Genomic DNA, 22171 nt, shown 5'->3' with positions numbered 1-22171 from the left:
ATTTCTGAAGCAGCAGACATGTTTTTTAGATTCAGCAAGGGTAGAGTAGAAACATGCAATTTTTTTCCCCGTAATTAAGTAGTTTTGTCAGGGAGCAGCAGTAAGAGCGTGTTTGCTTTGTGAGGAAGGGAGAGGCGACTGCAGGGCAGGCAAGGCACAGACTAGCAGCATCTGAACCTGGCAGACAGATCAGGGTGTTTATAAGAGGATCCACTGAAAGTCCAGAGAAAGTGAAGTTATTGGGCTGGTCCGTGGTCCATCCAGGAGAAAAAGTCAGGAGCTGCAGGAGTTGGAGCCAGAGACTGGAGACAAGTCTACAACACAGGTCCAAGATCCATCCAGGAGACAGAACTGAAGAGCCGCACACCAGTACCACAGCTCAAGCAGGGACTGGAGGCTTGTGTCTGAGCTTAATTGGGACTCCTGGGCCCCCGGACAGAAGGTGTGGGAGGAGGCCCCAAGTGAGGCTGCTCATGGAGTGACTGTTGGGGCACTCAGGGCTCTGACAAGTTTTTAGGAGTGTTTAGAAAAAAAATTAAAATCTGTTTACGTACAGGGATAGCCTCTTGCTTAAGTTGTAGTTGGCTGTGATGACCTACCAAATGCATAGCTAGCCACTGGAAATGGCTTCTGTTTCAGATTTCCTAATGAAAGGGAAAAATAATTTAGTCACGTGTTCTTTTCATGTCTATTAGACAAAAATGGGGAAAGAAGCCTTTTTTTTTAGACCGTACTGAAAACATTTTTCTTTCATTTAAAAATTCTAACCATCTCAATATAGTTTTAAGTAGTCCTCTACTAGGAGTATGTCATCTTACCAAATTAAGCATCCTTTGATTTCATCTTAATTGAATCAGCAAAAATCATCATGTATCTGTAATCTAATATCTGCGATTTTATGTGAACATGTCATTTATTCCAAAGGGCTGTGTTTGAAATCTTGAAACTGTTAATTTCAATGGAAATTTTATTGTTGGCTTTTGTAGAGCTAGCTTCTTATCCCATCCATTAGATTTTAAAGAAGTTCACCATCAAATGCAATAGATTGTATAGAGGTACGAGCTTGTAAGTTGTGTTGCAGACTTCAGACTTTGTTTTAACCCTTGTATTAACAGATTCTCATTAAATGCTTGGCTGTCCTTCAAGAAATTCCAAGTGCTACTTTGCAGAGGAGGCAGGCAGGATGTTACGAGAGTATTCAGCATATGATAGCTTGTACTTCATTTTATACAGCAAAGGTATGGTGTGGATTATTGTGCTTACAGCTTAGTTTAAGATATAGCTCTTGTCATTTACAGAAAGAAAAAAAAAGATTTAGTAAGCTGGCCTTCAGAGTGATATCTTAGAAAACAAACACTCTTAAAGGACAAAGGTATAGAAATATTTACTAGTGTCTTTGTATCAGGGCATTTTATATAATAATGAAATTTTGACTTTTTAATAAAACTGAATTTTCCTTTGTTCAGAAAACAGGCTGTAATTTTTAGTCCATGACATGAAATCTGTATTTTATATCATTGCATGTATTTTTACATTTAAGGTGGTATTATTTTCAATACGGCATATATGTAATATATAAATTTAAAAATTTACTTGCTGCGTATAGGCCATATTTATAGTTTTAATCAGAATAACATACATAGCTTATCTGCTAATTAGATACAAGAGACTTTATACAATTTGGTCCCACGTGCTGTCAGGAACATAAACACCTTGACTTTCAATGATAATACCTATCTGTAGATCAATTTATGATTTAGATACTCAATCTATTTAGTGAGATGAGAAATGTGGTACAGGTAGGATTTTTTTCTTCAGTTGTGGAGTCATGCTAGAGTTAAAGTACCTGCCATGGTAACTGTATGATGCTGAAAAAGTCAGCTTTCCTCTAGCTTTGAGTACACCTCAGCGAAGAGCTCATATCAAAGCTGAGCTGCGGCTGATGCTTTGAGGGGTTCCCCCATGTTGGTGATCCCTCACCCCAGTCTTTATGGGAGCTGCATTTCTATGCTTATCTCACAAGACCAGATCAATGTCAAAAACCCTTAAAAGTGCTCTGCAAGAAGACACAGTTTCCATTCTTTTAAGATTTATAAAGATGAATATTTTAAGCCCTACTGTCGCCATTTTCTTGGTATTAACCAATTACTTCATGGGTGTGAGGGTAGTGTCAGGGCACAGTGAGGGCTGGCAAGCCAGGAGCCGAGGCCAATGCCATGGCTGGCAGGGAAGCACCTGGCTGTCAGATTCAACCAGGAGTCCAGATCATCGGGTGAATTTGTGGTGATGGGGCAGATCCGAGATGAAGCTGGGAAGTCAAGCCGCAGGTCAGGATCAGGTCTGATGAGGGTAGGTAAGATCAGACACAGCACAAAAGGCTGGTCCATCATGGTGGGAGCAGTCTGAGGCCAAGCTGAGGAGTCAGTCCGCAGGTCAGGTGTCCAGACCAGTGGATCCATGGCCAGGTCCAGGCATGACTTGGAGTGCACTGGAGACCATCATTCCTGACAGATAGGAGCCGGCTATCAGACAGATAGGCTCAGGCCTGAGCTGAAAGAGAGCTCCTGGCCCCATGGGGGGAGAGCCCAGGCGGAGGCGATCAAGGCCAACAAAGCTTATTAGGAACCTTGAAACCTTGATATAGTGTCTGCTTGTTGTTGGATTCCCCAGCTAAATAACTGTCTGCTTGTACTGATAATTTTTTTTTTTCTCCTTAGATTTAGTATTTCAACAGAATAGTCAGGCCATGTACTGTATTTGTCCTAAAGTAATCTATACACTTATTTTCTATCCTGAAGACAAACATCCTAATGTGAAGTTACCTTGCATGTAGTAGAAGTACGTTGGGCTTTAGAGCTCTATTTAAAGAAGATAAAGCCATCTAAAAGCATTCCCCACACTGTTCAGTTACAAATTTCATAATTTTCAAAATAAATTTCACCAGTCCTTTTACTAATACAGTTGAGATTTACGAATGTGCACTTGATACCAGAGAGGTAAATGAGGATCATTTAGTTACCCTTTATATTCTTTGATAGCAGTACTGCCTGAGAACAGGGAGAATGTCAATCACAGAAATAGATACTTCTGGTTAAATCTTTCTATTCTCTGAGGGATACGTTAAGCCAAAGTAGAATACACAGATAACATATCTGCAATTCCAATTACTTTAGAGGTCTATAGTCTTGGGTTTTTTAATAAAGGAAACTTCAGTATCGAGTAATTAATTTCTATTTATAATATTCATGCATTTTGACAATTATAAGTAGACAATAATGAAACGTTATATGTTATGGAAAACAAAAATATATAACATGATTCTTTAATAGGTACTACGTTCATGGCAAGAATATGAACTAGCTGTAATTATTGTTAACTATGGGAAAAAATTGTTGGATTCCTCGCCAGCAATCTCACCCTGCCAGTCAGGAGCTGTGAAAACTGAAGAAACACAGACTAACAAAGAGGTTAAAGTAATTGCTCTGATTTTCACTTTTTATTTTCTCTAAATGCTGTGTTTATTATTTTTGAAGACCTCATCTATTAACTTTTTGGTTTAGAAGTGACTGTATGAAATGTTTCCTCATAGAATAAGAGATCCCAAAGTACAGCTGAGAGGCTTCTGTTTAATTGTAGCCATCTTTGTTAAGACCAGTTGCAGACTGCAGTGGGTACAGGGTCTCATCTTGTTGAACTTGAGAGGGGTTAGCAACATTACAGTTCAGAGCCACGGGGATCCTGCAGATACTTATACAAGCATCTCTAACTGATCTTCATGTATAGTTTGCAGGAATGCTTTATTAGACAGAAAAAGTAATTAAAGAATTACGTAAGTAAAGAAGAGCAAAAATATCCTAAATAATGTAGAAACTTAGCCGCTCATTTAGTGCAGCAGCTGCTTGAAACTGGGTCATAATAAGAGAGTAACTTAAGAACTGCGTAGACTGAAAAGTATTTCTCAACGGAGGAAGAACTTTCAACCTTAAAGACCTGAATACTTAAATTACAGAGAGATGCATCAGGTTGTGAGGATATCCTACAAGTTAGAATCAGAGTAAAGTGTTGATTCTCTGTACTTTCCTGTTTTTTCTTTAAATAATTTTAGAAGAGATTTTACTAGAGATGAGATTTGAGAAAGAAGTAAGAAAGTAGGAATAATGAGAGGAAGAAAGGAAGCAATGTGAGCATGAAACTGAGATATATTGGAGAGAGTGACAAAGAGTCAATCACCTCACAGGGAAGGATTTCTGGAAGAAAATTTGTAGGACACTGATAGGATCCAGGACAAATGATTTTCTTCATTGTTTATTGCTGAGTTTGTGTTAGCTGCTCCCAAGTTCAAAGCAAAAAAAGGAAAGTAATCTAAGACTGTAGGAACAATATAATATGTTGACCCAAGTAGGGCTGACTGAAAATTGTATTTTCAGAAATGAAAAAAGAAGAACTTTCTTTACAGAGGAAGATTTTGATCTCTGTAGGCAGTAAATAATCTACAAAATATTAATTTTTCTGGAAAACAACACATTTTGTCAAACCATCTGTTCAAATTTGTTATAGTAGCATGTGGGACTTCCCTAAAAATGTATTTGGTGGCAGAGCAACTCTACTTACTCCCTTGGAGATCAGTCAAGAATGAATCATGGCCAGGTTATTCCAGCCATACTAAAAAGTTTATGAACATCAATTTTCACTTGAAAAGAAAAATAAGACAATATTGCTGAAATTATCAGATATAGCATTAGAAGACTTGTGATCTAACCCAGACTCCACTATTGACCTGCTGGGTTTACTTCGGTAAAAGCTAAATTTTCATGACTAAGTATTGGATGTTTCAGACCACTTCTGCAAAGACATCCCATTTAGCTGCAATGGAAAAAGCAACAGAAAATCTAAGTGCTCTTGAATCAAATCTCCTCAAACTGACAAAACCAGGTGGGTGTACTATTAAAACATTTCTTACCTTTTTCTATGCATTTTTCTGTGGTTTATTTGTGAAAATTATTTTCCTAAGAAGTAGATTCATATATATTCCATGATAAATCAACCAAAATCATAATTCCAGTGACGTTATTTATCCATGGAAGTGATGTGTATAATGACTTTTATTGATCTTTTTCATCATTTCCACCAAAACACTTATTCCTTCTTAGAAAGGAATGGTCGGTTCTGTTCTGTTCTGTTCTGCAAATATATGTGTTCCCTCAATTTATGTAAATTGGGTTCTGTATTATTTAGGCTTGCTTATTCTCCTAAATCAGAAAATGCAGTGGCAAAGACCATTGTCCATTTATAGCATGTGTTACTATCCTACCATTGCTAGTAGTAATGACCACTGCAGGAAATTTTAGTGGAGAAAAGGCTTCCTGAAGAAAGTTAACAGAAATTGTCCTCTTTCTGAAGGAATCGCATGTATACTAGCATTACTTGTAACTCAGGAATGAATATATCAACTTTAAAATATCTTAGAGTATGGATTAAGCACAAAATTTTCAGGCTAATAGTTCTGCCAAAGTTAGGTGAATATGTAGGACTTATAAAAGAAATTTGATTAGAACTTAAGACACAGAGCCACTACTGATTTTTCTTCCATTGTATTTGCATGGCATCTTGTACTCCTTGGAGCCTGGATTGAATCATAAAATCATTTAGGTTAAAGACATTTCTGGAAGCCATTTATTCCAACCCCCTGCTCAAAACAGGTACAATTAGATCAGGTTGGTCTGGCACTTGTCCAGTCAAGTTATGAATCTCTCTGAAGAAAGACAGGCAACCTGTTCACATAGTTGACCACGCTTATGGTTAAAAAAAGGTTTTCTTTATGTCTATTTGGAATTTTCTTATTTGCAACTTGTGTCTATTGCCTCTTGTGCCATCAATGAGGATGGTCTGTCTCCATACTCCGTATTCTGCCTATAGGTAGGTGTAGACTCCTCTTAGCCTTCTGAAGATTGAATAAACTCAATTCTCTCAGACTCTTCCTGCTTTGTTGTGCACTTTAGCTCCTTATCATCTTGGTGGCCCTTCTCTGGACTTACTGCAGTATGTCAGAGTCTTGTACTACAGTGTCCAAAACCAAATACAGTAATCTAGATGTGGTCTTACAAGTGCTGAAGAGGGAGGAATAATCACTTCCCTTGACCTGCTGGCTATGCTGTTCCTAATATGGCCCAGTATGCAACTGGTCTTTGCTGCAAGGGCATGCTGCTGACTCATGTTCTAGTTATCGTCCATCATCTCTAGAATCATAGAATAGTTTGGGGTGGAAGGGACCTTTAAGGGTCATCTAGTCCAACCCACAATGCATTTGTCTAAGAAGAGAAAGAATTTCTGTAATAAATAGAATAAAAAGAGTGACACAAAAATTCCATTCATCTGTGCACTGATTTTCTGCTGCCAACATCGATGCCTGCATTCCTGCAGAAGAACTTACAGAGTGAATGAATTCTGTAAGTTAATGGAAAATTACATTGATTACTTAATAAAATGATGTTCCATTTTTACATAATGGAAGTTAAATTAATGGGTTGATAAGTTAGAGAAGAACGCATTTTCAGTAACTGGCAAATACTTGATGGCTGAAGTCTGCTCTGTTGCTGAAATAGCATATTCGTCAATAAGTTTCAGGATACAAATTGAAGAGGATTCTGTTGCTGAAGCCATGCAAAACAAATAACAAAGCTTAGAGCTGCCATTATAGATATACAAATATGTATAAGTGATTTAGGACAATGTGCACACCTGTAGGGCATGCAGTTAAAAATATTTTGGAAAAAACCCTGTCATAGGAAATCCTTAAAAGTAGATCAAGGCTTAGCATTCCATTGATGATAGTCTATGAGAAAAATATAAAAGAAATGAATCTGCCTTTTTCATAAGAAACTGAGAAAAACCAAATATTTCATACACAGTCCAATTTAAATTCTGAAATGTTTTCCCATTTAAAAAAATTTGGGAGGTATTCTTCCTTGTGAAAATGCGCATTTGAAGGAATATATTTTTGAACTTGTCCAACAGGAGAGAGTAGTAATAAAGGGTGTGACTTCTCCTAAAAGGCAACTAAAAAAGATCTGCTTGTCGTGCTGGCTGTCCTATTCAGTTGCACATGATTTGCATTCAACAGACTTCAACTGACTGCTACCAGTGGAGGGTGTAGCTATTGATCCACTATCACAACTGGTTGTTCCAGAGTGCCTTTTTAACCTCGCTTTTCTCAGGGACTGGCTGCATTGATCTTTCTCAACCCCACAACTTGCCTAAGCACAAAATTTGTAGGTCATGTTTTTTTATTAAGGCAAAATAGCAGCTAGCACATGTAACCTTGTTCTGGTGCTCATCAGCTAGTAACACAGTTATATTTAACTCTCAGAAGCTTGAATCCAAGTTATTGTTCTCCTATATATTGTATATACTATTTATAGCTATATATTGTATATACTATTTATAGCTATATATCATTTACACTATATCTAATATATTATTTATAAAATAGAAATACATTCATATACATATCTTTATATAAATGTTTATGTGAAGAAAAAAAGTTCCTTTACCTACTTATGCTATCCATATGGCGAGCATGTATGTAAGCACTAGTCAGTAGTAGCATCGTGTGTTCAGTTCATTCTGTATAGCCTTAAATACGGTTTTGGACATGTCCTTACTGCACTTCCTCCTTCACAGATGATTTGTATGGAGCTTTGTTAGACCTCTGATGAACTCCAGACATCCTGTTTGTTGTCTAGTAGCTGGAAGTTCATCAATCACATCCATAAGCTTTTCATTATTTAAGTGGCAGAGCTACTTATGTTAGAAGAAAAGAGCAAGCTTTTGATTTTCTCTCTGATGACAGTGAGAGATTTAAAAGCAAACTCTGTGCTAAAGAAGGATTTTTCTAGTCTTCAGTTATGATTCCAGGTAGAGTTTCTGTTGTAGACTATCTCTGCTTGTCATAATGGATTTGATTTTGTTATTGGTGTAGCTCGTGGATCGGAGCTTACAGGACAGGAAGATCCTTTGTTCCTCTACCCTGTAATTTCATGTTGGACATCAAACAATGCGTATCGAGAAGGTAGGATAATTGGTGGCTATTTTAATTGTAAAGGCATCTTTACTTCAGAAAGTTGCCAGTAAAGCTATCTACTTCTTGCTTGGAATAAGCTCTTGGAAACTTCCTCTTCATTTTGTGAATATACAAATATATAAAATCAAGTAAAACATAGCTTGAAAAAAGTTCTTAATATAGTCACATTTAGAAGTGTATGAAATACTTGCAACAAATCATTTTATATGATGATGCTAATTATATAAAATATTAATATTTTAAAGAATTTGAGTAATGTTTATTTTCTAATGACCTTAAAAATGAGCTCATTTTTTAAAGTTGTGTCAAGATTTCAAAGATTATATTTGTGTGGGATGTTCTTTTTAAATTGAGATACCCCATCTCCACAATAAATAATGTTAGTGAAAGAGGAATTCCCAAAAGTCTGAGTACATTTGTGTTTTTCAAATAGGATTTATGATTCTGGTATGTGGCCTTTGTCACGGCCTGATTTTTTTTTGTTTTAATATTGGTGTTCAAAATAACAATGTAGCGTAGCCTGTAAAATTAGTATGGCTTTCAGATAGGATAAATACTTATTTATTTCTCAGTGGTAAAAAATTATTAAGACAGCCAAACAGTAAAAGCAGTTTGCAAACAATTAAAAAGCTGCCTAAAACCTAGACAACACAGTTCACTGCTGCAATGAGAACTATGTGATGCTTCCATACTAATGTGACGCTTCCATACTAATGCGACTGTCACCAAGAAGAGCAACCTAAGTGAATAGGATGCAGTTACTCTGTTTATACTTGCTTTATTGTTTTTGCAGGATTTTCAGGCATGTGTACAATTAGGCATGTTGAATATTGCTATGAAATATTTTTGTACTATGTACTGTGTGATACAAAAATAGTTCCAAACCTGTTTTTGTAGTCCCTAGAATGTTTGTCATTCTAGGAGTGTAAATAGAGTGAACTTTGTGATTCTGGATGCCCGGTCACAACAAGAAGTATTAAGGAACTGCTATTGTGTATTGTGACATATTTGATTTCAATATCAGTATGCTTTTTCTTCATCAGCATTGCAACATGGCATAAATACATGCTTTGAGACATACATAGGTGTAATTATAGCTGAATTCGGAAATGTTTTACAGCATAAATACAAAACCTGTGTTAATTATTTGTTACTTTATTGCAGTGATGAAATTCAGAAAGAAATCGCGTTTTCTTGAGTTCTTTGTTCAAGTTTTGCACAAAATCCTGAATGAAGAGAAGTTTCAATGCGTTCTGGAATGGGCAGGCAATGTGCAAGTTTACTTGAAAAGGTAGATGTCTATTATTGTAGTAGTGAAAAACTACTACTTAGGTTCACCAGCAGAACCTGTAAATTGTACCTGGTAGAAGACTCATCTGGAACCATTTCCATGGCTCACAGTCTGCAGAAATTCCATGAACACAGAGGATTATATTCCAGATTATACACAAAATATTGTGACCTCGTTACACATGGAGACTTCTCCCTTGGCTGTGTCTGTTCAAAACTCCTGTCTACAATCATCAGTTTCCAGGATTTTCCTTTTCACAGACACCAGTTGGTAATATGGCTGTTAAATGTATTATTATGAGGCAGCGGGATAACATGGAAAAGCGTGTTGGGTTAGATCAAAAGCAAACTGATCAGGGGCTACTGTAGTGTCTAAAAAAAATTCTATACTGAAAAGGTAAGTGGAACCAAATTGTAGACACTTACCTAACAGGATCTCAAAGAAATTCAACTACAGCTTTGTTAAAAACACACACCAGCTTTTCTAAAATTTGAAAGGGAAATAATCAATGGAAAGGAAATATGTTATAGGGAACAGGTATTGCTGTTACAAAAGACCAAAAGAATTAGACATGAAGAAGTTCTATACAGAATTTCATAGTAGAATTTGGGTGATGAAGCAAAATGTTTTGTTTTACTAGGAGTTAGGAAGGTAAGATAGTTGTTACCTATACATTCAGATTTCTATAATAAACCTTGAAGGTGAGAACTTCTAATTTTTTGAAGGGGAAGAAGGAAAGAAAAACTTGCTGAAAACTCCCAATGAAATAGGAATTGGATGTGCTCTGCCTATTCCCAAAGATAACCCTTTAACTATGAAAGGAGTTTAACATGATGATGATCGTGATGATTTTAACATTATTTGTTTGTCAGGAGGAATGACCACCTTCTCTGTAATAATGGAATTTCAACACAAGAAACAAGTTCTCCAACTCTGTCAGAAGGCATGGATAGAAACACTACAGGAGTGGTGAGGTTTCAGAAAGTGAGTTTTTTTTTAAGGCGAAATGTATGTCTTTACTGGGCAGCAATACCATAAGCATAAAAATAAATTTTTAAAAGCTGTCTCATAAAAACCTGAGCTAGAGACATGCATAATTACTAAAATTGGGGATATAAACTCTAGTCCTCAGCTCACCTCTGCACTCCTAAAATCAGGAAGAAAAGTTTGCTTGGGATTTATCTGAAAGACCAACAATTGTGAGGAATTTGAGATGAGTCAGAGTAATGCATTCCAAAATCAATGAAAACTTGCCTTTCGTCAGCTCCCTTTAGAAAAAGCAATATGTTAATAGGATATTAATAATATGCTAATTATTATCAATAATATGTTAATAACTAATATGGTAATGAATTATTATTAATATGTTAATAGGATATTATTAATAGGATATTAACATATTGGGTTGGGTACCAACATATTAAGAAAAGGAGATCGATTTCGGCATTTTTGCACAATATGTTGTACTTATACTTTTTTGTGAGTAACTCCTTGTGCAGATATTCTAATTGCACAATAAAGGCTTTCTGTTCAGAACTTTTTAAAAATAATTTTTTGCTTTACTGGAAGGTAAGAATAATCTTAATAGGTTTGTATTGTTTTGGAGGAAGAGTTTTCTCCCTCATAACCCTCTAGTAATGCCTTAATATTGCTAGCATTTGAGACAGATTAGGGAAAGGGTTTTCTCTCTCAGTTTTTACATTGCAAAGTTTTACTATTTATAATAATAGCAAAAGAACTATAGAGAAGAATATAGAGAAGAATAGAAAAATATTTTTTTTTTGAGATTAAAAACATTGGTATATGAAAGAAAATATCTGGGGACCTGGCTAGCTTCTTAGTGTCAGGCATTTGACATATACCTTCCAGAGAAATTGTAAAGCTTTCTGAAATATTAAATATTTCTTTTGCTGTTTTATTTTGACAAACAGTTCCAGAATTTATTTTCTGTTTTGTTCTGTTCCTGCATAAGCCAAACCACTGTATACCTCAAGTAATTGATAACGTAGATATGAATAAGTATTTGAAGTATATTTAAGATTTTCACAGAAGATTTTTTTAAAGAGTGTGGAGACCTCACCTTCAAAGAAACCAGAGGCATCAACTTTGAAGAAACCAAAAACAGAAGCCTTGAGTCCTATTCGAAGAAGACAGACTCTTAGACAGTATTTAATGAAACATCCAGACATAACGAAATGTCCAGAAGCACAAAGGTAAATGAACATGTTATCAGCTTCATATACAGAACCAAAATATTTTGACTGAAATTTAGTTTATAAGTGTGTATTTTAAAACTGTTTTTTGTCAAAGGAATGAATTTGTGCACAGTTCACTCACTTTTCTGTTTTAGTTTGGTATAAAATTGGCTTCCACTCAAGAGGACAAAATCTATCTCATTTCTGTTTCAGAGAATAACTGTTGAGGATTTTGAGGTCTTTGTATTAATAATCAAAGACTGCATTTCAGTTGTGTTAGCTTGAGCGTGTTGATTCATCATAGTGGAAGAGCTATGTTAATCTGCATGCTATAATGCTTTTCAAACTGTGTTGGGGAGCTTTCCTGTTAGAAATAAAGAATATTTTTTCTTGATGTTCAGGTAGTTTCAGAGTGATTTTTCTCATCCTTTTACTAGTCTTTTTGGATTATCTGTTCTCTAGCTTTTAGAAAACTGAACCTTGACAGAAACAAATGATAATTCATTCACCTCTTCTTTTGGCAGATAATTGTATGTATTTGGTTAACTTGCTAATAACAGTACCTTCTGACCTAAAAGAATTTGTAGCATTCATTACCTGGTGCTTTGGTCACTTATGCTTCCAGCAATTAGCAAGTAGAAAACTAGGAATATCTGAATATAAGCAATGACAAAACTGATTCTGGAAATGTTTTAAATAAAGAACCTGAAAAAAAATCTTCCATACGCTGTCTTCTAAATATTTACCTAAACTGTCCATTCTTCCTTCTTGACAGAAAAAACCCCACCTTACTTAACATGATTTTCATGGCTTTCAGGGGAAGAGGGGATGTTTAACTTACCCTGGGCTTTCTCCTCTTTTAGCTAGTCTTTCGTATTTTACATAATAACATTGCTGTATAATATAACAACATTGCATATGGTATACTGTTCTGCCCACATTTTAAAGGTGGAAAACAGGTAGAAAAATAATTTAGATTAATAAGGAGACCAGTTTACAGTTTATAAAAAATGAAAATATGAGATTTGATTTGACTACAGCACTGTGTGTATCTGCGCAGAGAGAAAATGCCAGGTAATAAAGAATTGTTTGATCTGCCAGAGAAACATAAAAAACATCTAAGGCTGAAAATTAAAGCCAGGCATCCATATTTGAAATAAAATGTTTTCTTCACATTGAGGATGATTAGCTACCAAAACACAGCAATAAAACGAATGATGCAAATTTACAGAATAATAGCAGACGCTCCATCTTCGGAACAGACTGCGTGAAACACACTGGTTTTGCTATAATAATCTGTTTGGATGATTCAGGTACAAATTATTTCAAACACAGAAGTAAACTTTTTGTAAATACGAAGACAAACATCTTATGGGAGTTGGTAAAATCTAGGGTATAGTGTCTGTTAAGTGCACTTTAAGAGGGATAGCACAATTGCTTTTCTTGGCTGCAGCAAAAATCCTTTTCTTAGAAATATGTCATATTCTTCTGAGTTAATAAAAGTGTGTGGATAGGCAATGGGAGACTTCTGTGTATATTTATCATGATAATATTTTCTAGAGCTTCAAGAAAACACAGTTTCATTTTTTGCGACTTCATATATTTTGGCTTAGGAAATGCAAGGAAGAGTTGCAAAAAGTAGCTCGCCACACCTTAGTAGTACTTCTGCAGCCAATCGTGAGTGATTACTTAAACCGAAAGAAGTTTCATCAAATATGTCTTGAAGAGATGCCGTGGAGGTCTCAGATGAATATCTATCTGGCAGTTGCACACTACAACTTATTTAGAAAGAAACTGGAAGAGCAATATAATATTGGAATTTGTGGTTCATGGCATCTGGACAGGTATATCTTACTGCATTATCAATGATTGCTATAAGTTGTTGTGTTATTGCCATTAATGCAAACAGACTGAATTACAGTATCATCAGTCAGTTTGCCATATGAACAGTTCAGCTTCCAAATGCAAATTAATTTACTTTGTAAAAAGTTTTGTTTTCCATATTATGGCAGGTGACGTCTCACTTGACTGATCAGATGAAAGTTTTGAAATGTATTATACTGTGCTGTTTTTTGGTTCCTCGTAACTTTTGGCAATCATTCATTATTTCTGATTCCTAAAGATGCTGGAAAGTAATCAAACCTCACTTTTGTGAAACTGAATTTTGTGTGTGTATATCAAAATTCTTTTTAATATTATATTTGTGTTTTGGTTTTTTTTGGTGCTTTGTTCTTTTTCTTCCATTCTGCAGGTACAATATTTTGGATCCTGAAATATTCTCATTAAATAATTCTGGCACTGTAGTGGTGAGAGAAGCTGCAGAGAATAACATGAAAACACCAACTTCTTTTCTCCTTAAAAAGTCAGCAATGACCAAAAAACAAACCTGTAAGAACCTTTTAATAGATGCACAATTGGAATCAGTTTCAACTTACCTTTTTCTTTCTCTGAATTTCTATCCTGACTTCCATCATTAGTTCTCCACATCAACTTCGAAAAAACACTTATGCCAATTTGAAGACAAGATGTTTCTGGATTTTGAAAATGTCCTCTGTATTTTCTCTCTGGCATATCTATTATAAATGAAGTCATAGTCAATAATGGGGCATTTTTAATAACTCTGAGAGTTGTTTATTGTATTGATAAATATGTTATTTTTTATCAAGAGATTATTCTTTATCCTATACCTTAGTAACAAGTTTATAAAGTCTAATAAATTAGCTTTTGTTTTGCAGAAGCCACGCTACCTAGACCTATTAAGTTGATAATATTCCAGATTATTCCAAATGCAATGATAATTTTTATCAGTTTCTTTGGCTGTTAATTGGTCTGTCCTTTCCTTTAGATATCCTAGCTATAAGCCTGTCTTAAAATTATAGACTGACATTTATTATTATCTTCCAAATTTTAAGTAGAATAATTTAGGTTTCTTTCTCCACTGCTTGCTCCCCAGTGTTTTCCTGTGGCAGAAGCTACCTCGGGATCAATTTTTTATCTTCTACTATTTTTACTTCAGTTCTCTGTCTTTCATGTTTGACTGTTATTGTCGTAGCTGTTTCCATTAACATCCTTTAAGGTTTCAACAGAAGCTGAAAGGCTCCTGTGCGTAGGTAGTTGTGAAATATAGAACTTTGATTACCAAAGATGTTGGTGATAACATACAAGTCAATGCAAAGTAGTCTGCCTAGCCACCGTAAGTTCAAGAAGAAATCAGAAGCCTGGTGTTTTCAACAGCACTTCAGGGAACACATTCTTGCCACAGCTGTAGAGAGCAAAATTCTCCTAACATTCCATGTAGGACTTCCTTAGGTAAGAATCAACCAGCCTCTTTGCCTTTTCCAAGGAGGTATAACAAAAACTAGCAGTTGAGTTCACTGATTCTCTTTGCAACAGCTTACTTTTAGTTATACTCTTTGTCTTGATGCTTACAAGTCACTGAGAACCAAATCACTGAAAGTTGCTGAAAACTAATGAAAATCCTGTTTATTACCTCCTAGCCTTTGCAGCAGTTCTGAATGAAAGAATTTCATGAAGCATGTAGTTTGACATAGAGTTTAGCTTGAAATTTGCTTCTGCCTGAAACCTATAGCTCAAATATCACTGTATTCCACTAACCGTGAACCTTTGTGTTTCCCCTTGGAGGATATTTGGTATTGAATAAAATAATGAAGCATTTCTACACAAACCACAGAATTTGTCACAAATCTTCCCTTCTTCCTAACTTCTCCTTTTAAGAGGCCTCAGTTTCAGAAAGGTTGTTGGGAGCTTGCCACATGGTGATTTTTTCCTAAAACTTCTATGAGGGTTGTGTTCTGTCTTTGAGGCTGAAAACTACTGGGTATACATTAATATTTTGCTCAAACTATTTTTTATCCCTGCTTCTCCCAACACTTAAGTAGAAGTATCGTATATTTTAAATATCATAACCTTATAAATATGATAACCTTAACATCGGCATTTCCTAACATTTCAGTATTTAGTTGCCACAGGAAAATCCTAGCTGGCTGATAATATTTTCTTTTTTACTTTTTTGAGAACTCTAACTCGTTTTTAACGAATGAACTTTTGTTTTCAGGTACAGATAAATCTTCTGAGTCCAGCATTAACCTGAGTGGAACAGATACTCCTCGAACTCAAACGACAAAGGATACAGAAATACCTGTCTCTCATTCCCCCAAAGAATGCAAGCAGTTTCTGTCACATACCATTTTATTGGAGCATTTTACAAAAATCTTTTTGCATTTAAGAAGAGCAGTGGTAAGATAAACTTCCTTACCAAACATTTTATTTATTACTAAACACTTCATTACAATACTTACTACTTTCTACGTTTAAAAAAATGCACTCTTCAGAAACGTCAAAAAAACTTCAGTGGGAAAAAGCAGTGATTTCTCATCTTCTGCAAAATGTCCAAGTACAGTGTATGAAATATGGCACACATATCACCTATTGTAATGTATGTTTCTATCAAACATATAATAATTTATATAAATGTTTCATTTTTCATTTAGTCTTTGTAACTTTCCTTCTCATGTTTCTTAAATCTTTCTGGAAATAGTTGCAGACTTACCTTTGCCTTCACAGGTCTTTGTGAATGCCTTGGTAGTATAAACAGAAGGACCAGTGATTGAAAGGAAATGTAGAGTGACTACTCTTCCCATAAACCCTCCTAAACCCAAGTAAAAACCCATGTATATGTGGTGTGAATTAATTCTTTATTTCTTATTCTCACACCAAAAGCAACAATTAAATTAATTTATAAATTAGTGCTTCTATGAAAATTTCCAAATTAAGGTTCTATAATGCTTTATATGAATTGAAATATTGAACGATCTGTTATTAAGAATGATCCATAGACTGTAATTTTGAAAGATTACTTATACCTAAGCTTTGCAATAAAAGAATGAAACTTTAGATTCCTGTATTTCCCAAGTATAAGTCTATTTTGAATGATATACATAGGTTCTTGCTCACCGTGGTGGCCACTGGACGTTGCTTCAAAATGCTTGTCGAGAACTTTGGAACTATACTCAAGAATTACAATTGATTGCTAACCATTCACATTCCGATATGGATGCATTTCCCATTACCAGGGGTTTTCTTAGGAACACCATCTGGTTGCCATTTTATTTGGCATCAGACATGATCATTGATATGATAACTGAACTACAAGCAAGCAGGTCTCTTAAGGTAAAAATCAATTTTACTAAGACAGTATACTCTTCATTATCACATCTTGAGTAGAGATGGTTTTCTTTCTCTTTCATTGTATTCTGATGGCTCCAAGTTATACTCTGTAACAAGTTTTTAGAAGATTGCAGTATTTTCTATTCTTTATAATTTCATTTGTCCTAAAAACAAGTTTGAAAATAACAGGTAGAATAATGTTTCTTCTCTGTAGATTTTGGATCCTGAAGGAGACTTCTCCATTCCCAGTTGTATAGGAGGTATTACTGATGAGAATGGTGGTTCTAATCTCCATCCACAGTCTCCCCTGGATGACGTGAATGTGGTTGACTTGAAATGGATATGTAATCTGATTCTTAAAACAATAGAATTGCTATATCAAATGAAGAAGTGGGAAGCACTGGTACACATAGCTGTGCAATTTAACATATTTACACAGTAAGTCACACCAACTCCAATAAAAACTGAAAAGCAATATTGTATAGTTAAATATACAGTTATTTTGCTTAATTACTGTAGTTTTCTTTTTTTTTCAGTGAGAGATACACAGAACAAGTGAGTCCACTGCTGGTGTATGCTCAGAGGCAGCTGCTGGAAAGGATACAGCAATTCAGTGGCCATGACAGCCATGAATCTCATTTCATAAAACATCTATCTGATAATGCACATAAGGTGAACCACAGATTTCTTTTTTGGGTTCTGACTCTTAATGTGAACTAAATATAGAGAAATACTTTCAATGATTAGATTAATATAGTTTTCTATAATGTTTACAAATAGTAAATTATAATAAATTAATGAACAAAATTGATTGAAGTGCATGAAAAGGTTTATATAACATGATTCGAGCAACAGCAGAGGTCTGGACTTGATGACCCAGAGAACATTTCTTCCATGCATCATGCACCCATTCCATATTATGAGCCTAAATCTAATTGCATGTTAGTTCTTGGTGCCGCTCTTTTAACCTGAAACCATTTATTTGGATATTGCACAATCTTTGTGATTAATTAAAATTAAATACAAAGAAATTGCTTTGTTTCTGCATTGAAACACTGCTCCTAAAGCCAAAACTAATCAAATTGGGTTAACTCAAGCACTGGTAATACCAATAAAAAACTTGAAAACCTTGATCACTAACAAAAAACCCCTGAGCTGCTCAGCAAACTCCTCTCATTAAAAGCCATGCCTCTGCTTATTTAGTAAACTGAAATTTCTGCTTGGAAATTTTTCATGAAATTAGCTATTAAAAATTAGGATTTTTCTTTTTTTAACCTAAGGTTTATTTCTAAGAAGTTTTACTAAAGTCAATCGCATGGTTGGTATTTTTAATATGTTTCTATGACTAATATAAACACAGGACTTGAAGGAGAGGTGTGGAATTCCAAAGTGAGATTTGGAATTACGAACGGGTATATTCTGAACATGAACATGGGGTTCAGGAGCCACTGCCTTGCCTAGAGACAGAGCGCTGCTGCCCAGGGCTTGCAGGAACCCAGCAGGCACTCCTGGCTCGCCAAGGGCAACTGAGGTGCTCACTCTTGTCTCTCTGTAAGGCTGTTTCCTGCTGACTTCTTTCTGGCCCTCCCGTTCAGAACATAGTCCTCTGTCTTAAAAAAAAAAAAAGGTAGCATGGCAAACCACCACATAGCGCTGTAATCTGAGCAATGTGGAAAAGTAATCACAGTTTTGAAAGACAACTTACAGAATAAAGACTAAAGTTAGATAACAGTAATAAGAATTGTTCAAAAAAGACAGCATCAGGTTTGAAATCTGGAGGGTATGGCTACGTTTCGCAATGCAGTGCCGTTCAGAGAGACCAGAAGTAGCTCTGAATTGGTTCTTCCACTTCTGAAGTGATGTAGCTGCATTAGCAAAATGAAATATCTGTGCTGGAATAGCCCTTTACAGAAGTGTGGAAATTTGCTCCTCTGACAGGGTTAGACTGCTTCTCTTACTTGCTTAGAGCTATTTTGTATATCCCTGTGCAGCATTACATTGTGTTTTACAGGCAGTGTGCCCTTTAGGCATGCTTACACTGACAGGTTCCTCGAAAGCATGCATTTACCCAAAGAAAGGTGGAATATTTGCTGAACACCAACAAGTTGCTCATGATTATAGCAAATACCATAATAGCTTAATTCATTAAAATCTAACACTTACATGTTATATCCAATATTTAGGCGTTGTCCCTTTTTCACCTCTTACTGACATGGATACTAGTTATGAGTCATTGGTGTCTTTGTAAGTTAGTCCTATTTTATTTTGTCATGTGACTGTGTATTTAGATATTTGACTTTAAGTACAAAATGTTGATTTTTCCTGAATCTTATTCAATTATCATGAAAGAAAATTTGCTTTTTAGATGAGTTGCAGAAACTACATAGGGCAGAAATTACAGCTGCCTGTCGCCCATTCTGCTCATGAACAGATTTTTCCTGGGTGCTTTTTCTACCCTGAGATGAAAAAGGATTATACAGGTGAGAGCACATTTCAATATCATGAGTTCTCTTTTCTCCCAAACAATTTCCTTTTTTTCATACTGTATATTTTTTTTCCTCCTTATCATAGGTCTTTCACTGCCCCTATAATCTGTTTCTTTTAATATAAACTCAGTGTTGCCTTCAAACTATTATTCTTGATAATTGGGATGGATAGTAATGTTGTCAAGACCTTTCCAAATATATTCAGACTGTATCTGAAAGCAGAGAAAAGCAATTGTCATCCAGATGCCAGATGACCTACAGTATGTTGAGTGAGCTTGGTGGTCTTGGTCCAGTTTTCCATCAGTATGGTTGGATATCCAGCAATATACCCAGAAGTTAATGTGAACGTGCACTGTTATTGATAGAATCAATATAAAAAACTGAAGTAAACTACAAGGTGACAAAACACCTCTTTTACCTACAGTTGTTGTGCTTTCCAGTCAGGATTAAACTGTTATAGTCATTAATGCAAATTTGTAAAGCATAGTTCCTCGTATGACAGACAGAGATGTCAAGGCATTGCACACAAGGCTTTGTGTTGAATTCAGATGAGAAAAGTCATTAAACAATAAATAATGCTGTATGTAAGAGTAGATAATATTATGCATTCAGTGGAGAGAGCATGACGACTCACAGGTTTGGTACATAGAAACTATGGGAATTATAGTAAATGGGATTAGCAGTTGTAGCAAAAGATGTTTCCAGACTTCAGACACCAGAATTCAGAGCAGAGAACTGAGATGATACATGCCCAGGGCAGATGTAATTCAGGGAATATAGATGTCATATGACAACAGAAATTTAACACTGAAACAGATATAAATGCTCAGAAGTGTTCCTGGTGGTTAATAATTTTAATTCATAATCCAACAGGAAACAAAGCTGACAATTACTTGAATTTATTTCAGTTTTGAAGTTCTGGAATTGTTTAAATTTATGTTTTGAGGGGTGGTTTACTAAAAATAATCTATTTATGTAATGCAAAATTGTTCTTCATAATTTCATTCCTTTTAGATTGCAGTCAAGCAAAAGCTCTAGTTTATGTACCTCTCGATGTGAATGATACACTGAAATGTTTTAGAGAAACTCTACAAAAATCTAAATATCACAGCAGATCATTGAGACACAGCAGAAAACTACTTTCATTATTTCTTGCGCACACACAAGGTGAGTTATTTATTTAACTGTTTCTCGCTTACTAAAGTGTATATGCAGTTAAAATAGTAAACACCAAAAGGAACAGATTTTTTTACAAATCAAGTTTTAGTTGTTATTGACAATTAGAAAAAGCACAGAATATAAAGTTATGACGTTCTGTAAGCACAAGCTCTAAGCCTGATTTTCTATGATTTGTGTCTCATGGTTGATGATAGATATTTTTTTTTATCTAGTTGTGTCACTTGCCTGTCTGCAGCCAAACCTCTGTCAGAGGACTGACTGGAAGATCTTCCCAAGTTTTTTTTCTCTAACAGGGCATATATTTTCATTTGGTTGCACTGACAAATGTGTTACGTCCAACGAGTTTAATTAGGAGACACACAGACAGAATCATAGCGTAGGAAACCAGATAAAAATGGGGCACACAGGAATCATATATTTGTTTGAATAATATGGTGCAGAAATATTTGTGGTGGTGGAAACAGTACAATATTTATCGGAACTGACCGTATAAATCGCTTTTCTGATCTAGAACATGCTGGAAGAGCAATCAGCAGTCATATCTCTTCGAACAGAAGGCTGGAATTTAGTGTGGGACCTGAAATGATATTTCTACCAACACCACATGACATTTCTCAAGAAAAATTCAATTTCTCCAGTATGGTTGAGAGTAAACCAATACCACAGTCACAGCTTTCAGTCATTATCTCTTCCTATGAACAAACAATTGGTAATTTTAAAAATAAATTTCTGTGTACAGCTAACATGTAATATCATTCTGCCTATTTGTGTTCATATATATTTAATCCTGTGTTATTTTTCTCTGCCAATTATAACTGTCTGAAAGGTGGTTTCGAGAGATATACAACCTTCTTTCTGTTGATTCAGAAAATCCGCATTAGATCCTAAACAAGCCATTAGTTCGTTCATAACCTCTACAGTTATCTCATCTTATGAAAAAGCATTACTTCAGTGGTGTTACGTTGATTAATCCCAAATTAAAAATCTGCTGTAATGTTCAGCAGATTCATTTTAATTCTGTGATAGTTTTTTTTTCTAGGAAACAGACCTTTAGGAGTCTGTGCATTTGAATATGAGACGTAGTTGCTTGGCTTCCATATTACATTCTAGTATGACTTTACTCATACAGTTACAGCTTATTTGTTTTTGCTGTATGACGTAATAGGTGAAGTGTAGCAGGTCAACAGATGCCATAAGTGATTTTATTTGAAGTAAGGATCTAGAAATGACAGGGACAGTACTACTGTGCTGTATGCAGGCAATGTTGTTTAGCAGGGCCCTGGTAACCTGCTTCCCAGTTTATCTCCTGAAGACGAAGAAATTTGATAAGTCTGAGAAAATAAAAATAAAAAAGCTTAGATAAACACGTCCTTAAATACATCCTACTCTTGCTTTTAAAGTTAGTAGAAATAAGAAATTGTACATTTGAAGGTAAAATATACAAGCCTAATAAATATATTTGTGCATTGAATTACATGTGAATGCCTGTCTACTTCTCATGCAAAATTCGTTCAAGATTCAGTAACTGATTTAATGATGTGACAATATTTTTTTCTAATTGATTGAAAAACAAATAACAGGAATCCTTGAAATAAACAACCAGAGAGACCTCAAGGTTCAGGCTCTACATGAACTTGGAAATCTTCACTTTTATGCTGGAAACAAAAGGTACATAGTTATTGGATTCAAAAAGAGCATGGTTTCATTTTTTTAATTGGCATTCATATACCCTTCAACTGTCTTGTAAGTTCTT

General features: G+C 35.2%; 1 protein-coding gene across 1 annotated transcript in view; it reads left to right on the top strand.

Moving 5' to 3' along the window:
* The window catches only part of CFAP54 (cilia and flagella associated protein 54), a 111218-nt gene that overhangs the window by 44483 nt on the left and 44564 nt on the right, over positions 1-22171 (top strand). Inside the window, 17 exon segments of the mRNA XM_054219060.1 lie at positions 1116-1238; positions 3330-3473; positions 4836-4932; positions 7979-8068; positions 9245-9371; positions 10244-10355; positions 11436-11584; positions 13180-13410; positions 13818-13954; positions 15642-15823; positions 16529-16756; positions 16968-17191; positions 17290-17425; positions 19119-19233; positions 20254-20406; positions 20930-21127; positions 21999-22086. Coding sequence (XP_054075035.1) covers positions 1116-1238; positions 3330-3473; positions 4836-4932; positions 7979-8068; positions 9245-9371; positions 10244-10355; positions 11436-11584; positions 13180-13410; positions 13818-13954; positions 15642-15823; positions 16529-16756; positions 16968-17191; positions 17290-17425; positions 19119-19233; positions 20254-20406; positions 20930-21127; positions 21999-22086 — 2534 coding nt within the window.

This window comes from Rissa tridactyla, chromosome 1 (genome assembly GCF_028500815.1).
Source record: "Rissa tridactyla isolate bRisTri1 chromosome 1, bRisTri1.patW.cur.20221130, whole genome shotgun sequence".
In the NCBI taxonomy this organism is placed as follows: Eukaryota; Metazoa; Chordata; class Aves; order Charadriiformes; family Laridae; genus Rissa; species Rissa tridactyla.
This window is presented reverse-complemented; position numbering and strand designations above follow the sequence as displayed.